The sequence below is a fragment of the Anastrepha ludens genome, chromosome 4, assembly GCF_028408465.1.
Source record: "Anastrepha ludens isolate Willacy chromosome 4, idAnaLude1.1, whole genome shotgun sequence".
In the NCBI taxonomy this organism is placed as follows: Eukaryota; Metazoa; Arthropoda; class Insecta; order Diptera; family Tephritidae; genus Anastrepha; species Anastrepha ludens.
The window spans coordinates 86,957,255-86,975,742 of record NC_071500.1 but is presented as its reverse complement, the minus strand read 5'-3'; the positions used below and the strand labels follow the sequence as shown (position 1 = coordinate 86,975,742).

Sequence of the window (18,488 nt, the reverse complement as noted above, 5' to 3'; positions counted from 1 at the left end):
GATCGTGCGTATATCTAATACACTAGAAGCGTGGCTTCCATCTATCACAACATGATCGATCTGGTTTCGTGTTTTTCGATCAGGAGACAGCCAGGTAGCTTGGTGTATCTTTTTATGCTGGAATCTGGTGCTGCAGACTACCATGTTTCGGGCCCCGGCGAAGTCGATCAGCCTCTGTCCGTTACCAGATGTTTCGTTGTGCAGGCTGAATTTTCCGACTGTGGGACCAAAAATTCCCTCCTTGCCCACCCTGGCGTTGAAGTCGCCAAACACGATTTTTATGTCGTGGCGGGGGCAGCGCTCATAGGAACGTTCCAAGCGCTCATAGAAGGAATCTTTGGTCGCATCGTCCTTCTCTTCCGTCGGGGCGTGGGCGCAAATTAGCGAGATGTTAAAAAATCGCGCTTTGATGCGGATTATTGCGAGACGCTCGTCCACCGGAGTGAACGACAGTACTTGGCGACGAAGTCTCTCCCCCACTACAAATCCGACACCGAATTTGCGCTCCTTTACATGGCAGCTGTAGTAGACGTCGCAAGGTCCTAAGGTTTATATGATTAATTTTTATAATTATATTAATTTTTTCTTAAATTTGCTTAAAAAATTTCAATCTGTTTTAGAACTTTTAACTTTTTAATTTAATATAATATTTCAATGGTTTTTATAATCTCCTCGATAATCCCTTTGCATTTCTGGAGTATATATACTGTGACACTTATTATAATTCAATCAATTAATTGCTAAATTAATTGGCCCTAACCTTTAGTTTAATTGAAATAAATTATCAATGAGTCAATAATATTATGCCTGAAATTGAATTCAAATGACCAATACTTAGTAATTTCGAATTAAGTATGTAAATACGTAATATTTTCAATCTCATAGCAAAATTAAATTGCCTCACATTTCTCTTTTTTGGCGCTCATCTCTGTTTTTTTCTTCAATTATTCAATTATTTAATCTTTCACACACTGCAATTATAACAATTAGAGTAGAACACAAATGTTTTATTTCAATTATTGACAACATTGCGTGGCATTAAAGTTAAAAATAGCACCCAACGCACTTGCGTTTTTTTCGACGTATACTTTGCAAGTCCATTAAATAAATTTTATGAAGCGGAGAATGCCAAAAAACGCACCATGAACAGCTTCAAATAATAAAAAAATATTCATTTCATAAATTAGATGATTTATTTTTATAAATATTTCATTTCAACACGGAGATCTAATAAAATGTGTGCACTGGGAAATATTTTTCGAATTTCGACGTAAGTGCCTTGGCGTGCTGTCGCGATGATTTTTGCTATTTTACACTTCTCAGTGTTTTTGTTTTAGCTCTTACATAGTTTTGTTGTTGCCGCGGCAGCCATATTCGTCGTCGCTTTTCTCGCTTTCCTCAAATGCGGTTGCATGTGGTCGTTGCAACTGTTCTGCTTGGGTACGTATGTGGGATGGTTTTTTTAAGCTGATGTCAAGGTTGCGTATACGTCATGCAGTACATTTTATTGATGGTTTGTTAAGTGCTCTTTCTTCTCTATGTTTGCCAAATTCATGACACATTTTTGTTCATTTTTGCTGTAATATCCTATGAAATAAAGTGTATAGTTTCAAAATATAGCCAATACAAGCAGATGCTTCTATTTTTATCTATTAATTTTAAATTGTGTATGTTGTAAAAGTAGTTTTGTAGTGCTGTTGAGCTCAAAGGTCAGCGTAGTGAAGGGTGTGTGTGTGTGTGATTTAACCCAAGCATGTAATTTATAAATAACTGCCTTTTGAACTTTATTTGTCCGCGCAAAGTCATGAGTTATTTTATAATAAAATTTGGTAGTAAAGAAGTTGAAGTTGAAAGGATACATATATTTCAAAATAGCTTATCATTTACTTGAGTAGCAAAATTCGCGTGTTTAACAAAAATACGTGTAATTTAAGTTTTTGTTACCTTCCGGGGTTCGCACTGTCAACATACTGTCCCAGAAATAGTATTCTGCTATGTATTTTAGCTCAAAAAGTAAAAATGTAGTTGTTCCACCCATATTCGTAAATAGAAGCCTTCTGGGCTTCACGAACATGCCAAATAGCTTCGACGCCATGGTCGGTCTTGGACTCATCAATGTGCAATATTCCTATGACCGGCTCTCTGTGGTTTAGATCTTTTCCTGTCCCAAGGTGACCTGTGTGGGCATGAAGTTAAGCTTAAGAAAACTCTGCTAATTCTGATCTAGTAATAAATGTACAGAAATATAATAAATAATGTATTGTATAATTTTAAAAATTAAATGTTTTAAATTTTCTAAACATCTTTCCATTTTTTATCATTTCATAATTCTATATTTTTCAATTTTTCCGGATTTCATATAATTTATTTCATTTTTAATTTTTTAACTTAATTTAAAATTTTCTCAGTGCAATTTTATTGTTCAAATTTCATATTTTTCAGTCACTAATTTAACTTTTCCGACTTTTGTTTAAATTTTTCTTTTCTTTAATATCATTTTATTGTTATAATTTCAGTAGGTACCTAAATTTAATTTGTTCAATTCTTTTTTTAATTTTTCTATACAGTAGATTCTGTTTTTATGCGGTATATACGTTCCGCAAGAAACAGCATAAAAAAAGCTACCAGTTCTACCTATAGTAAAAGTATAGATACGTTTCAAAAGTGCTAAGAACCGCATAAATCTGAAATAATGTAATAAAAGCGCATAAAAAAGGGCACTAGTCCCATATTATTACTATAGATATGTTCCATAGACCGCATGAATCTGAAATAATTAAATAAAATCGCATAAACAAAAAATTTTATTTTTGAAAATTATAATATATCTTTATTTAAGAAACGTTAGAATCGAAAAATTAATTTACATCGTCAGAAATAGAATCAGACAATACCCGCATGTTGCGCATTCGTTTGGGATTTGGCGTAAAATCACTTCCTTCACTTGAGGAAATGTACACGTCTGATCTGGATGGTGATGCAGGCGGTTCCATACTTGTAGGGTTAGCATTTTGATGTAGTCTGTGATGAGTTTTTGCTTAGCTGGCTTAGAATCTTGTTTATATGTACGATTTCCGATAGGTCGACATGCATTTTTTATTTAAAAAAAAACCGCACTATTTCAAAACCGCATAAAAAAAACACCTCATAAAAACAGAATCTACTGCATTTCAATTATTTTTTTTCAATTCTCAATTATGTTTTAATTTCTAAACCTAATGTTTACATTTTTTTTATATTTCTAAATTTCGTTTAATTTGTTATAAAATAATAAAATATTTTATGTGTAAACTTTTCAAATTCCATGTAATTTTTTTGATTTTATATTTTTTTTTAATTTCTAATTTAAATGTAACATTTTTTTTTTATTTAGAAATTTTATTAATTTCTATTATTTTTTTACAATTTCATAGTTATTAAATTCTAAGCTTAATTTTTAAATTTGCTTAGTTTCCTATATTACATATAATTTTTTTATTTTAGATATTTTTAATTCCTAAATTTCATGTTTTAAATTTTTTCATTTTTAAATTTGGCTTAATAGCGACTAATTTTTTATAACTTCGTAGTTTTTAGTTTCTAAGCGCAATTTGTAAAGTTAATTTTAATATATGAATTTTCTGAAATTTCGACTAATTTATTATATTTTGGCGTTTTCAATTTTTAAACTTAATTTTAAAACTTTTTTAATTTTTCGAAATTTCGATTAATATTTTATAATTTCTTATCCCTTTTTATGTTGTTAATATTTTATTTATAAAATTTTCTGAATTTCATTACATTTTGTTTTTTATTTCATATCTCTACAATCCCTTAAATTCATTTAACATTTTTTTTAATTTTAAAATTTTTCTAAGCTTCGCTGAATCTATTATGACTTAATTTTTTTTAATTTGTAACTTAATGTTCAAAAATATTTTTATTTTAATATTTTCCTCAATTCGTTTCTTTTGTTGTAATTTTCAAATTATTAGAATCTTAGCTTTTTAAAAATTTTATTTATACATTTTCCTAATTTTCATATAATTTTCTTTGTTAAAGCATTTTTTAATTCATAAATTAATAAAATATGATTTACAATTTTTTTAGTTTTAAACTTTTCTAAATTTCATTTCATACTTAATAAATTCTTAGTTTTCAGCTACTAAATTTATGTTTTTCGACTATTTTATTTTTCTGAGTTTTAATTAAATTTTTTCATATTTCTTCAATCTTAAATATCTTTTTTTTAATTTTTTTTTAAACCCTACACTTCCTATTTTTTTATTTTTTATTCTTATAATTAATAAATTTTTATTTGTTATTTATTCGTATTATTTATAAATTTATCTAAATTTCAATTAATTTTGTTTTTTTATATTTTTTTAAATCCTAATTTTTTTCATATTTTGAATTTCACTTGTTTAGTTGTGTATTTTTAAGTTTTGCTAAATTTCATTTAATCTTTTATATCTTTTATTTTTGAGTTCCATTTTTTGAACTATTTTATCTGAAATGTTTTTAATTTTTTATTTTTCAAACCCTTAATTTTATATTTAAAAAATTTTTGTTTTTTAATTTTCTAAATCTCATTTGATAGTTAATAAAGTCGTCATTTTTGGCCACTAAATTTATGTTTTCGACTATTTTATTTTTAAATTTTTCTAAACTTCAATTAAATTTTGTTTTTCATATTTTTTTAAATCTTTTTTTGTTTAGATTTTTTCATATCCTTAATTTCATTTCCTTAACTTTTCGTTTTTAAATTTTGCTAAATTTCATTTAGTTTTTATTCATTTTAATTGTTTGAACTATTTTACTCTGAAATTTTTCTAAATTTCAATTCATTTAGTTTCATAATTTTGACTTACTGAATTTATTATTTTTAAATTTTTGTTAATGCATTTTTATATTAATTTTTTATAATTTCATATCATTTTATTTCGAAATTTAGTTTTTAAAATTTTTTATTATATCTGTTTTTAATTAATTAATATTATTTTCTAAATTATTACAATATATTATAGTATTTTCTAAAGTTTTTCTAAATTAATTTGCTTTTTCATAATTTATTTACGTTTTTCATTTATAACTTTCATTTTTCCAATTTTTTACTTGTGTTTTTAATTTCATTTTAGTTCTTATGATTAAAATTACAATTACACATATCTTATCAAAATTATTACCAGGGTATACATACCCCAATTAGTTTTCCATAGTTAATCAGTTCTTTCGAATATTTAACCAGCTTACATTTTTCGATGGTTTCCTTGACATAACAGTCTGAAAATGAAATATAAAGAAAGTCGGATATAGTCCCATTGAAATCGTTGGAGTTAGGATAATTTCATTACTAATGCTTGGAAACTAATAATATTTTACGTATATTTGAATGTAAGGCAAAACTGGAATGGATATTTCTTTCTAATTCATTCCAAAATTCATTGCTCACTGCATAAATATAACTTAAAAATTACAGTTTTAATAAATTTTAAGCTAAGAACTTTAATTTATCACTCACATACGTATTTAGTTGATAATTTTGTTCACCTGCATCGTACCACACAATCGCATAAAAGCGAACACAAGTGCACTTAATGACCACCGCAAGCACTCAAAGCAATTTTCTACGTAATCACGGGCGCATTTTTCACAGCGTACATACACGCACACACACATTCTCAAGCACCAAACGCCCACGATTCGCGCCTCGCTTTCTTCGTTTATGTGTCAAAACACAATTTCACACCTTTTTCACTTCACTCTCAATCCAAGCCGCCGCACCTTATACAAAATTACTTTTGACTTTGCAACCACGAAGTCATTACACTAAATGGGGCTGTGATGGCTGTGACGACGGTAATGTTTTTTTGTTGTTGTTATAATTTCGATACGCCCGCTGCTTTGTTGATGACCCACTCACAATAACGGCTCTTTTCACGTCACATCCTTACATTAAAATGAAATCCCATTAAATTTTTCACATTTGCGTCTTTATTTAATACAGCGAGTGCTGGGCGGTAGAGGCGCGGATGGAGGCAAACCCAGGCAGCCAGAGCTCTAGAATTTTATAATTGTATGCAGCTGTGTCTGAGTTGTTAATAAATGTGCCTTTGCTAAGAAAAAACCCGACAGGAATGCAAGGAATGCGGCTACTATTTAGTTCGTTCTAATTTCGTTTCCCACTTTGGACATGGAGAAATAAATAGTAGAAAATTATTTTTTTATATTTTATATTTTTTGGCGCCCAACTCTTGAAAGGCAGTGTTAAGACTCAGAGTGTGGTCTGAAGTGATCTGAAGTTTACGTTGATCGGTTGTGCCGTGCCGTGACAGAAGCTTGCGTTCAAAATTAAAAGTAAATCGTGAAATTTTGTCTTCTATAAAAATCTGGACGAAATACAGCGTGGAACAAGATTTTTTAACCATTTTTGGTTGACACGAGCTTTATGAGACGGTGCCGAGTCCTGTTGGAACGTCCATGGTCTACGACCGAAATGTTTGCGTGTCCACGGCTCTAAAGCAGCTTCTAAAACATTTCCCGCTAATAAATCGCATTCACTTTGACACCAGGCTCGATAAAAACGATTGAAGAGCGCCTATCAGTGGTCACTGCGGCCCAAACCATTACTTGCGATGGGAAATTGCTTCGAGTGGCCATACGTAGGCGCAAGCTCTCGTATGAGCGTTCGGTCAAGTAAACACGATCGTTTTGTGTGTTTATGAACTGCTCAATTGGGATATTTTTTTCATCAGAAAACACAATGTTAGGAAATTGGCCACGTTCGTACAAGCGCAACAACTCCTTTGCTCTTTCGCACCGAACTTTTTTTGCTGGAGTGAAATATCGTGTGCTTTTTGGAAGTTGTAAGTCTTGACCTTGAGCTCATTTTTCAATATGCATCGAATGCTGTCTTGCCATATTTTCAGTTCTTTGGGCATTTTTCTTGCACTTGCGTTGTGGTTATTTTTGGTCCACCTCCATAGCGTTTCGCAATGCTACCAGTATCATTGTAATATTTTATAGTGCGATACACAATTTTATTCACTTTGAGGTGACTGAGCTCACGAACAATGGCTGGTTGTGATTTTCCAGCCAAATATTATATATCGCAATCACACTATTACGATTGAATTCCATCACAGGAAAAAAAATTCAACAAAAATGAGACGCAAATGCTTTTTATGGCTGTCATAAGAACAATTTGACGTTGATGTCATGAGCTGTGAGTGTGTAGTTGGTAACACTTCATATCGTTCACCCTGTAAATAAAAAAATTCGAGTGATTTGATTTTTGCTTGTCTGTTCGTACACAGCACCTGACTAGTTCACAAGTAGGATTGACTTATAACTCCATTTGCGAAAATTATAAATCTTCCAATCTTCTTCTTCTTAATTGGTGGGATAATCGCTTACGTGATTTTGCCGGAGTTTAAAAAACCGCGCCAATCGTTTCTTTCTCATGCTAACCGGCGCGAGTTGGTAACACCAAGTGAAGCCCAGTCCTTCTCCATCGAATACTTTCAGAGCCGGAGCGGAGCGTTTGTATCCATTCGAGCGACATTAGCCGCTGTACCCGCTGATCTTTATTCGCTGCGCTAGGTCTATGCCGTCGTTAAGCTCATACAACTCATTGTTCCATCGCCTCCGATATTCGCCGTCATCAAGGAGCAAAGGTCCAAGAATCTTTCGCAGAATCTTTCTCTCAAATACTCTAAGCGACATCGGATATTGTCAGCGTCCGCGCTTCTGCACCATACGTTAGGGCGGGCAAGAAGAGAACCTTTTAGAGTGTTAGTTCTGTTCGTCGAGAAAGGACTTTACTACTCAATCGCCTACTTAGTCCAAAGCACTTGTTGGCAAAAGAGAGTTGGATTACAAATTCTTCCAATACGGTGATTAATTCTTAGTATGAGGGAAAATTTTAACTACACTACTTTTCTTTTTAGTTCCACTTAGCCGTGGAAATCTGGAACATGAAAATTCCAAAGCGTGCAGTGCAGCTCCTAGGCTTCTTACAAGATTCTTCAAAAGAGTTATTTTAGGACGTAAAGACTTCAAAAAAAGAGAAAAGAAATTGAAACTTATTTTTATATTTTTCCAGGATTTGCTGGACTTTTTGAAATATACGGGCAAGTGTTTTGTTTACAGATTTATAAGTGGAGTGTAAAGTATTATATTTCATTGAAGAAGATACTGAGTGCGATGGCTTTCACAGTATTAAAAACAAATTAATATTGCACCTTTATCCATTACCGCACACTGTTTTCTTCTTCATATATTTTTGTAGAACATTTTAGCTCCTCATCGACCTCACAAATACAATATTTTTCCGATTGCTAATCATTTTTCATGTTGTTCTATATTTTCAGGCCGGTTATGAAAAACTCAAGCGCAGCTAACGGTGGCAGCAACACACTTCAAATGCGAATATTGAATTTTTGAGTCATCGAATTTGAAGGCACTGCTTTCGCTTCCTATTTCTACCACCAAAAACCCATACCCATTATGCGACTGAATATTGCCTATGGTAACACATAAATCAACTGCGGAACCACTAATTAAATCCTTTCAGCCCGCGGAGTAAAATCAACGGCACACAATTTGCGCTGATTTATTGCGGCACACGTACTCGAACTAGAGCTAAAATTCTGGTGGCGCCACCACTCAAAGCAACGCAACACAATGACAACGATTTGGGTATCAGAACGAACAAACATAAATATGGCAACGATGAGCGCAACGAGCACCACAAATAGAGCAGCAATAGTTTGGCGACGCAAAGCAAGAACAGCTTTGACGCCTTACAACTCAGCAACTTTGACTGTAATAATACTGATGTTCAACATCACCTCAGCCGCATTAACCTTAGCTGCAGCGGTGTCACTGAAAACAACAGAAACGACTACAGCATCGGCATCGGCGTCCGCGTCATCGCTGAATATTACAATCGGCTCAACATTGAATAGCGCAGTATTCATTAGTGGCGGTGGCCATATAAATACAACACCAAAAACCACTATAACGACGCCTAACTCGGTCACAGACTTAGAAAGGGATGCTTTCCTTGTTGCCACTACCATGGCATATGCAGATGGTGGCAACAGCGTAGGCACGAGCACCAGCGTGAACGCGCGTATTAGTGGTAACGTCGGCGGCGGTGTCGATGTGCGCGAAGAAGAACAAAGAAGCGATTTGATCAACAACAAATGGGTGCAAATTATCTTTTGTCTCATTTATGCGACGGTATTCGTATTGGGCATATTCGGCAATGTGCTCGTATGTTATGTGGTGTTACGCAATCGCGCCATGCAAACCGTTACCAATATCTTCATTACGAATCTCGCGCTCTCGGACATACTCCTTTGCGTGCTGGCGGTGCCATTTACGCCGCTCTACACCTTCATGGGCCGCTGGGCGTTCGGACACACACTGTGCCACCTAGTGTCGTTTGCGCAAGGATGCAGCATTTACATTTCGACACTGACACTCATGTCAATTGCCATAGATCGGGTTTTTGTAATTGTATTTCCCTTTCGGCCGCGCATGAAACTATCCACCTGCATATTGATCATTGTGAGCATTTGGGTATTTTCATTGCTGTGCACTATGCCCTATGGTATATTCATGAAGGTGGTTATAGCAGAGGAGAGCAATTCCAACGAGTTCCAGTCTAATAGTACCTTCAAGCCACTTGGGGATGTGAATGATAGTAGTGCAGCATATAGCGCTTATGCCATCACGTCAGCTGTCACATCAATCTCAGCAAGAGTTCTAGAGGTGGCGACCAATGCGCCTGAAAATGTGACTGAGCTGCTTGCCAGCAGCACTACCACTAGCATTACCACTTATTGTGAAGAGAATTGGCCTTCGGAGTCAACGCGCCAAGCTTTCGGTTTTGTAACTAGCACTCTGCAGTTTGGTTGTCCCTTGGCCGTCATCACCGTCTGCTACATTTGGGTCTCGATAAAGTTAACTATGCGCGGTGCAAAGCCTGGTTGCAGATCTGTGCAGCGCGAGGAGGCCGATCGCGATCGTAAAAAGCGTACAAATTATATGTTAATCTCGATGGTTGCAGTATTTGCTATTTCTTGGCTGCCTCTAAATATGGTGAATATGATGGATGATTTCTATGAGAAATCGAATGAGTGGCCCTACTATACATTCTTCTTCTTCGTGTCGCACTCGATTGCCATGTCTTCTACTTGTTACAATCCCTTCCTTTATGCTTGGTTGAACGAAAACTTTCGTAAAGAGTTCAAACATGTGTTGCCCTGCTTCAATCCTTCGAATCGTAATGGCATGAATTGGCGTGGTGGTTTCAATCGCACGGATCGCAACACGTGCGGGCCGCGACTATATCATGGCAATGGCTGTGGCAAGGGTAGTATGGACATCGATGATGGTGACGAAAATGGCATTACACAGGAGACCTCGTTGGCCAGACCCAGGGATAGGCTTACGATTATACCACGAGACCCGACTTACGGCAATGGCAGCGGTTGTGCTGCTCTATCTCCGAGTAAGGCTCTTAACTCAGCGCTGGTGCATAATTCCCATGTGGTGGATATAGTACTGAATGATAAGACTCAACAACGGCAGCATAAAAATACGACGGATGATGATTGTATCTCGGGTGATGAAAATACGGTAGAGATGCGTTTCTCGGAGACACCATTTGTGAGTTCGGACAATGCGACGGGCACTAGCATGTTGCAGGTGACCAGCAGTAATGAGGTGGGCGAGCGAGGGTGTAACTGAGGAAGGGTGAGTTTAGTGAGTAAGTTGGGGAAAGAGAGAGGGGAAATGAGAGAGAAAGATAATGAGATATAGAGAGAGAAAAAGCGAGAGGTGAAAGAATTAGGGAGAGTTAAAAGAAGAAAATAGTAGCCGAAAAAAGTGGAGAACGGAAGTGGTGAACGTGTGAGTGGAAGTGAGAATTTCGTTTTTTTTTGTTTTGTTTTTGGTGGGGGATGTAGGGTCCAAAATGCCTTCGCACTTACAGCGACCGTAGTCTACTCGTCGGCGGAACTACTTTCTGCATTGCTTCGGGAAGGTCCAGAACGGCATCCATAAAGGACCAATTCTATTCACCAACGTCTGGGCCCACCGTATTTGTAGCCAGCCTTCATGCATAAGAAGATGAACTCTTATGTCTCTATCTGTGCGGTTTCACATTGTTGCATTATGTTGAGGTCTATCTTGTTTTTTCATAGTATTTCTTTACTGATAATGCTGCTCGGCTCGTTGTCGCTAATCTGCTTTCTCAAAGCATCTCTTTCTTCGAAAGGTATTATATATATTCACTTGGGATCGTGGAAGTGCAGATTAAGAGTTAGAGTGAGAGTAAAAGTAAGACTAGGATTGACATTAAAACTGGGGCTAAGGCTAAGCTTATGATTCAGACTGAGATTGGCAGTGATGAGGAGGACGAGACTAAGATTGAGAATGAGACTGAAACTGGAACTGGAACTGAAAATAATTCTGTAGCTGAGATTGAAACTGAGTCTGAGACTGAGGCTAGACTTGAGAATAATACCCATACTGAGATTGACACTGAAACTGAGATTGAGACTGAAATTGACTAAGATTGAGATTGCGACTGAAGACGAGACTAAGACTGATAATGAGACCGGAACTTAACTGGAACTGATTCTGAGATTGAGACTGACTCTGACGCTGACACTGTAACTGAGGCTGAGACTGGTAAAGAGACTGGAACTGAAATTCTGAATTCTGTAGCTGAGACTAAGACTGAGACAGAGTAGATGATTGAGACTGAGATCGAGGCCGAGACTGAGACTGGAACAAAGATTGAGACTGATGTTGGTAGTAAGATTGAGGCTTAGACTCAGATTAGTATTGAAGCTAAAAATAAGCCTGACACTGATACTGATACTAAGACTGAGATTGGGATTGAAGGACAATTGAGATCCTAAAGACAAATAAATAAAGACCTCTTAACTCAGTAAACAAAAGATTAAACCTATTAAGTGTACGATGGCCAGCATAATCTAATAATCGGGAAGTTACTTCAAAGTTACCTGAAGTATCTCACATCTCCACACTTCTCTATTAGTTATCGTAGTATAAAACAAATTTTCATAAATAAAAAATAGTTGTCTCACATTTTTTATTAATTTATATTTATTTACCCCTATCTCTTACTTACCATTTTTTATTTGTTTATTAGTTTTTATTATTTTTTGGGATAGAGGATGCAAAAATTGCTTTCATTCTTTGTCGTCCTTACAATTCTGTATTAATTCAATATTTATAATATACTATGCGTGGGCTTACCCTTCAGTCACTGATCCGGGTGCAGGTTAAACATTTGCATAGAAAAAATGTATCCGGCATTTTTGTAAGCTACAATTGAGGAAGTAAGCAGATTAGGATATAGACCCGCAGGCATAATACAAACAATATAGAAAGAATGTGCACATGACAAAAGGTCTGCATACCATCGAGTCTTATATACATACACTTGTACAAATATGTATATAATACGCACTTTTTGTATGCACTTATACACTTATATGTATGTATGCACATTTGAGTAAAGTCGTGCCTTTTTCTATACTTACACGCAAAATCCTGGTCTTATTTCATCCTTTGCATTTCACTCCAAGAGCACGTACGGACATACGGCTACTAGTAGTTGTTGGCAAATATTGAGAAGGAGATACTGAAATATGAAAAAAAATCCATAATCTAGGAAAAGTTTTGCCATTCTCTTCTACTTTTCTTGGCCAGCAAGCTCATTGGTTGTCTACCGGGGCAAATGCCAACAATTGCTCGTCAAACACAAAAAAGGCAGGCACAACACAAAGTTTTCCAAGCACTTTAAATTTTAATAGGCCAGCACTGCAGTGCATCGTTACAGTGTTTGTTTTGCAACTTTTTTCCAGTCTACGGCTTACAGTTAACAATTTGTTTGTGTTTGCTTTATTTTTGCCTTTCTCTCTCTGTCTCTTTGTCTATGTGCGTGCCAGCGCTTGACATAGCGTCCTTTGGATGTATCAAATGTAAATGCCCTTTTTACCTATCATTGCATGCTGTTTAGTTGTTGAATAAAACATTAACCCGAAACAAATATTGTTATTTTTTTTTGTAATTTTTTTGTTAGACAGCTAATATCGTGGGGTAAAAGTTTAACCAAAACAGAAGAAATATTACACCATGCGACTGTACTTTTCGCTTATTGGAAAATTGATATGTCTGCTATACCAGAGCTCAATTGTAGTACACATGTGAGTCTGTTAGCTTTTCATCAGCATGCCCTGATTTTTTGAAGGACTCCAAAATTTCACTAGGACCCCTAACTCGAAAAATTTATTTATTTAAATATATGAAATATAATTCAAAATGATTATATTACACAATTAAGGTGGCTGACAACAGAGGCTATAGAACTCGAAAAATTGGTATACATCTTTGAAGGTAGATAGTACGTAAGAAGAACTGGAATGGAATTTAAAAATATTATTATTTATTTCCATGTAGAAAATTGTCAAATATTCTTTTCAAATCTATATCCTTGATTATCTTAGAAAATATTCAGTGGACCTCTTCTAATAAAACACACAAGTTAAAAATATTGTTTTTTAATTAATTCTGCCAATATTTTTTGCTTCTGGCGTTGTTAGTTTTTGGTTAAAGGGCCTAAATGTCTACACTTCATTATCATTGCTGGCTGGACAAGCCTGGCTGCTGTCTACATTTATTAGTAATAAAAAATTGTGTGCATTTGTTATAAGGAGAAGACGTTCAACACTGTCAGTGAAAATATTACCAAAAATCAACGATAATTTTGAGCTAATCTAATCTTCACACTCAATTGTAATAGGCTATCAAATTACGTAAAAGTTCTGATTACACTCAAAATTCTGATTTTAAGAAGTGTGAAATGATGATAGAATTTTTTGGAATTTTTATAAAATTTGACCAAAGTTTGGAACTTGGATTCATATGATATTTGCTGTGGGATGAATATTGTTATAAAACATTTATGAAAAGTAAAAAAACAAAAAAAGCAACATAGCAAAAACTAGTCAAAATATGGCTTTTCTAATTAGCTGTAGACAGGCGTAAGTACTCATTGATGGGGCTAAAACTTATTGTTCTTTAGCATTTAAGAAAAAATTGAAAAGTAAAATTAAAATAAAAATAAAAGCAAATTCACGATTTTTATGTTTCTTAAGCAGTTTTGGAATTATGAAAATTTTCAATGGTGATGAAGGATACAAATTTCAAAGGACATTTTAAAGAGGTAATTAGAAAGAAATAATTATTTTAATGAAAGTTTCTTCTGATGAAAGGCTTCAAGGATATTCGAGGCTGCAAAGTTCAAAGGCCAAGAAAATGGAATTTGTTTTTTGAAGAATTTTTAAACTGCCTTCCAATATATTATTTTTGCATTTGATACCCATAAATAAGTCCATATTGGATACTTTTATAGATTTATAAGTTCTTAAAACTAGATTCTTCCCAAAAAATAACAAAACACCAGTTGCAGATACGTGTCGATATTCTCAGGTGATATAAAGAAGTAGAATTTTGTTGCACAGTGTTGTAAAAAAAAATGTATGTAAAAGTTTCAAAATCTGTTTACTGTGCGTAGTACTTGTAAAACGTGTACAAAGCAGCATTAAAAAATATTACAAAATTTTCGTAGAACTCAGTTATTATAAAAATTCTGGTTCGTTAAAATGAAACACGTCGATTTTTCATGTGTTATAAAGAAAAAACTTGCTGTACAGTGTTACAAAAAAAAAAACACGTAAAAATTGGGAAATGTTTAGTGAACGTATTAATAACTGTTTATAAAAATAAAATATGTATATAAAATCTGCCACATCTGCCAAAAACGCCACATCGATTTTTTCATGAGCGATAAAAAAGTAGAATTTTAATTTACAGTTTTAAAAAAATCATAAATAATTAAAATATGTTAATATAATCTCAGTTTTTATAAAAATCCTGGCTCTTTAAGGTAACGTTGAAGTCTTAAAAACAATTGGTTGGCTGGTTTAAAAACAAAGGTGCAGACGTACTACAATTAAGCACCAAAAGCCAGACACATTCTTTCAAGTGTTAAAGAAAAAGGTTTCTTGCACAGTGTAGAAAAAAAGATTTAAAATTGGTAAAAGAGTTGAATAGCGTTACATAAAAAGGTGTAAAAAATGAAAAACTATTTTTGTAGAAATTCTCAAGTGTTAAAACAAAAGTTTTGTTGCACAGTGTTACAAAAAAAGAGATGTTAAGTTGTTAAACATTATTCAACATAGAAGAAATGTTTATAGAAAGTCTGATGTGTTATATGCTAAATAAAACTTTAATTTTGTTGCATAGTGTTACAAAAGAAATGTAAAGTTTGTAAACATTGTAAAAACATAAATAAAAAAATGCTTGTAGAAAGTCCTATGTTTTATAAAGAGTTGAATCTTGTTGCATAGTGTTCCAAATGAAAGACGTAAAGTTGGTTAACATTATAGAAAAAGAAAGAAATAATTTTTGTAGGTAGTCTTATGTTTTATGAAGAGTTGAATTCTGTTGCACAGTGTTATAAAAAAAGATGTAAAATTGGCAAATATTATAGAAAAAGAAAGAAAAAACTGTTTCTAGAAAGTCTCATGTGTTATAAAAAGTGGAATTTTGTTGCATAGTGTTGTGTTCCAAGTGTTACAGTTTAATATATTTATAATCAAGTATAACAACATTCAAATTTTCAAGTTTAAATTTATTCGTGGCTGTGGTGACAATTTAGCCAGCGCTATCAGTTTAGGGTTAAGACTAGCAGACAAAGCTGTAGCGATAAACAACAACTCCCTTTCAGCTCTTTGTAGCTATAAATTAGAGCGGCCCTTTGAGATCATTTAACCATAGCAGGCACTAAGTATTTGGCATTTAAGGTTAATTTCTTTCTCTTGAATATGGGTCCCTGTGGGAGGTTTGATCATTTTTCATTTCTGTCTTTGGTATAGTTAAACCTGTCTGCAAAAAGGAAAAAAAAAACGACAGAAAGTAATAATAATAATGTTGTAATTTGTGGAAGCTCAATATTAAAAGGAGAACAAAAATTAACAAGGTAACACAGCTGCCTGGTTAATATTTCAGACTTGGAATTAGGACCTAGATTCTAAAATTCTGAGAGCCCATATAGGAGTGCAAATATAGAATTTTATAATGCCTTGAAGTGAAATCGTCAATTACAGAAGCGTGAGGTAATCAAAAGTGTCTAGAAATTTGGGTGGTCATGGTCCCTCGTTTTTTTCTTTTTAATAAAAGACACAACGATGCTCTCGGAACTATCGCTCATTTGTTGCTGTATCAGCAGTATACTCTCGATGCAACCCAGCTGTCACAGAACGAACATTCACAAAAGCTTTTTTTAATGGATTTAATTTTTGGTAACCTTTTTCCCTGACACTGTAGCGATTTGTCTCCATATCCAAAAAAAAATTGTGTAGTCCTTACATGAAGAAAATGCCCAACAGCATCGAGGGAAAAAGTTATCAAAAATCATCGAAAACTTTGCGCAGCTTCAAACTTGCATTTTACTATACAAGAATTAATTTGGAAATTTTTATTTTAATTCAGAAAAAATTCTGAAAAAAATTGAATGAATGTTAAAAATTTTTAAAGTTCAAAAAGTTTGAAACTTGAATTTATGTAGGTTTTCTTAAAATCTAAATTAAAAAAAATGTTTTTCTAAATTTCAAAAAAAGTAGAAAATAGTCAACACTTATCAATACGTGGTGACCTTGTCATTATGCCAATCTGTTTATATTTTTTTACCAATAATTTGAAGTGTTATAAAAATTCTCTTTTGCCTGTTTTCTCAAGGATTTTTTGCAAAACCAAAAAGGACTCCTAAATGAGATTTTCATTCTCAGTGCACTTGTGTTTTAAGTTCCGATTGCCTCCATTTTTTTCTCTGAATACATCAACTTTTCAATTTACACTCACACACGCACACTGCCATAATTTTCCAAATTTTAAAAGATATTTAAATTTCCCATTTTACCGCTACGCATATCAAGTGGGGAATTTTTATAGCCACTAGCAAGAGCGGTGTGAGAGCACTGCAAACTGTTTATACTTACTATGAACAAGTACAACAAAATGGAAGCAACAACAAATTTGTTAAAAACCATTATTCTTTCATGAGTTTCCACTACACAGTCTCGAATAGCCATTTGTGGTAAAGTGAATGGATACACTAACAATAAGTGAAACCAAAAAATAAGAATGAAAGCAAAAATAAAAAGGAGTGAAAAGTAAGCTTCTTCAATGCAAAGTGACGAAAAATGTAAAGTGAAACGGATTATTTTGCGTAAAAGAAAATAAGAAACTAAAAAAAAAGAAAGCCCAAAAGTAATAAACTAGGTCAAGTTTGTTTAAAGTGGTGAGTGGTGAGCGCCTTGAATGCTGTTGCTTATCTGCTCTAGAGCGATGTTGGCTTCTGCGAAGAGTGAATGCATAGTGACAACTCGGTATAAAGATAGTAAAGCTATAACGACGTTCACGTACATATTCAATGAAAATTTTCCAGCCATACTCATACAACTTTCTGTCAATGGCGCTTACTGTTCTATTTAATAGGTAATATTATACTCATGCAACCACAATAACGTTAGATTTGAATATTTGTATAGACTCCAGTTTATGTATTACATTTTGTCTTACTGGTATGTGTGTATGCCTTAATAGTAAGCAGGCTATCCTTGTAAGATTTAGTTAATCTGTTTCTTTTCGCCGTCTTCGCATACAAAAGGATTCGTTAGATTACTGACATAACATTTAATGCAGCGATAAGAATAGGGACAGTGATCCCTTTAACATAAATTCTGCTATTTCATTTTGCTTGCTTCGCTAATGGCCTGCACATTTTTTGTAAGCTCTCATGTGTGCAAGAGAATTTTCGTAGTTCAGTGAGACAGATAACCAGATTTGAGAAATTTTGCACAAAAAAACGATGTATTTCTAAAAAGAAGCCATCTTACACTTCTATGTTTATGTAGAAAAAATATACTAATATTGAATGCTTTACACAGATGTTCTTGACACGTGCCACGTTGATGTAGTTAATATTGGGTAACCAGTATTAAAGGAACACAGTTCAGATTATAAGTCTATAAGGAAAACAACAAAAAAACTTTATCTCCATATAGTGCTGAGTGTTACAATACGTAGCGTTTTTTCCCCATCAGATTTTTCAAGACTTGCTTAAGTTTGAAATTTTTATGAAAATTTCTTAATTTTTTTGTATAAAAATGAAAATGAAGGCAAATTAACGACTTTTATGCTTCTTAAGCAGTCTTCTGCTTATAAAAATTTTCAAGGGTGAAGAAAGATACAAATTTCAAAGGACATTTTAAAGAAACAATTATGAACAAATAATTTTTAGAACGCAATTTTCTTCTGACAAAGGCTTCAAGGATATTCGAGGGTACAAATTTCGAAGGTCAAAAAAATGGAATTTTTTTTTCGTGAGCAAAAAGAAT

At 33.7% G+C, this 18,488-nt stretch overlaps 1 protein-coding gene across 2 annotated transcripts in view; it reads left to right on the top strand.

Moving 5' to 3' along the window:
- LOC128860074 (neuropeptide SIFamide receptor) overlaps positions 1-18,488 on the top strand; it is a 98,295-nt gene that overhangs the window by 36,120 nt on the left and 43,687 nt on the right. Inside the window, exon 2 of one of the 2 annotated variants that reach the window (XM_054097321.1) lies at positions 8,352-10,716. In XM_054097321.1, coding sequence (XP_053953296.1) covers positions 8,665-10,716 — 2,052 coding nt within the window. In that variant the 5' untranslated portion in view covers positions 8,352-8,664. Of the gene's footprint in view, positions 1-8,351; positions 10,747-18,488 lie in introns of both variants that reach the window. The other variant, XM_054097320.1, reaches the window with a different exon arrangement.